Consider the following 309-nt stretch of genomic DNA (forward strand, 5'->3'; position numbering starts at 1 on the left):
GGAGGCCCCGCCCTGACTCGCCGCGGGGGAATGTTTTCTCCCCGGTGGGGATGCGGGGATGGCGCTCCAGGTGCGAGACCCAGCCAAAACTCTTCCCACATGCTCCGCACGGATAGGGTTTGCCGTTTCCTTCAGCACTGGTTTCCTCGGTGGCTGCTGGCACGGTTTTGGTAGCGTCACTGGCTTGCTGCTGTTGGGCATGGGTGCGCTGGTGCTTGGCCAGGGCTGAGCCCCATCGGAAACAGCGTTTGCAATCCGGGCAGGGGTACGGCCGCTCACCGGTGTGGATGCGTTGGTGTTTGAGGAGGT

General features: G+C 63.8%; 1 protein-coding gene across 1 annotated transcript in view; it reads right to left on the reverse strand.

Annotated features, from left to right (window-relative positions):
- Nucleotides 1-304, reverse strand: part of LOC104161966 (gastrula zinc finger protein XlCGF9.1-like) — a gene marked incomplete at both ends in the record, with an annotated part of 815 nt that extends 511 nt beyond the window's left edge. The window contains one exon of the mRNA XM_009700570.1: nucleotides 36-304. Coding sequence (XP_009698872.1) covers nucleotides 36-304 — 269 coding nt within the window. The remainder of the gene's footprint in view (nucleotides 1-35) is intronic.
- Between the last annotated feature and the right edge of the window lie 5 nt (nucleotides 305-309).

The sequence above is a fragment of the Cariama cristata genome, unplaced genomic scaffold (genome assembly GCF_000690535.1).
Source record: "Cariama cristata isolate BGI_N322 unplaced genomic scaffold, ASM69053v1 scaffold37375, whole genome shotgun sequence".
In the NCBI taxonomy this organism is placed as follows: Eukaryota; Metazoa; Chordata; class Aves; order Cariamiformes; family Cariamidae; genus Cariama; species Cariama cristata.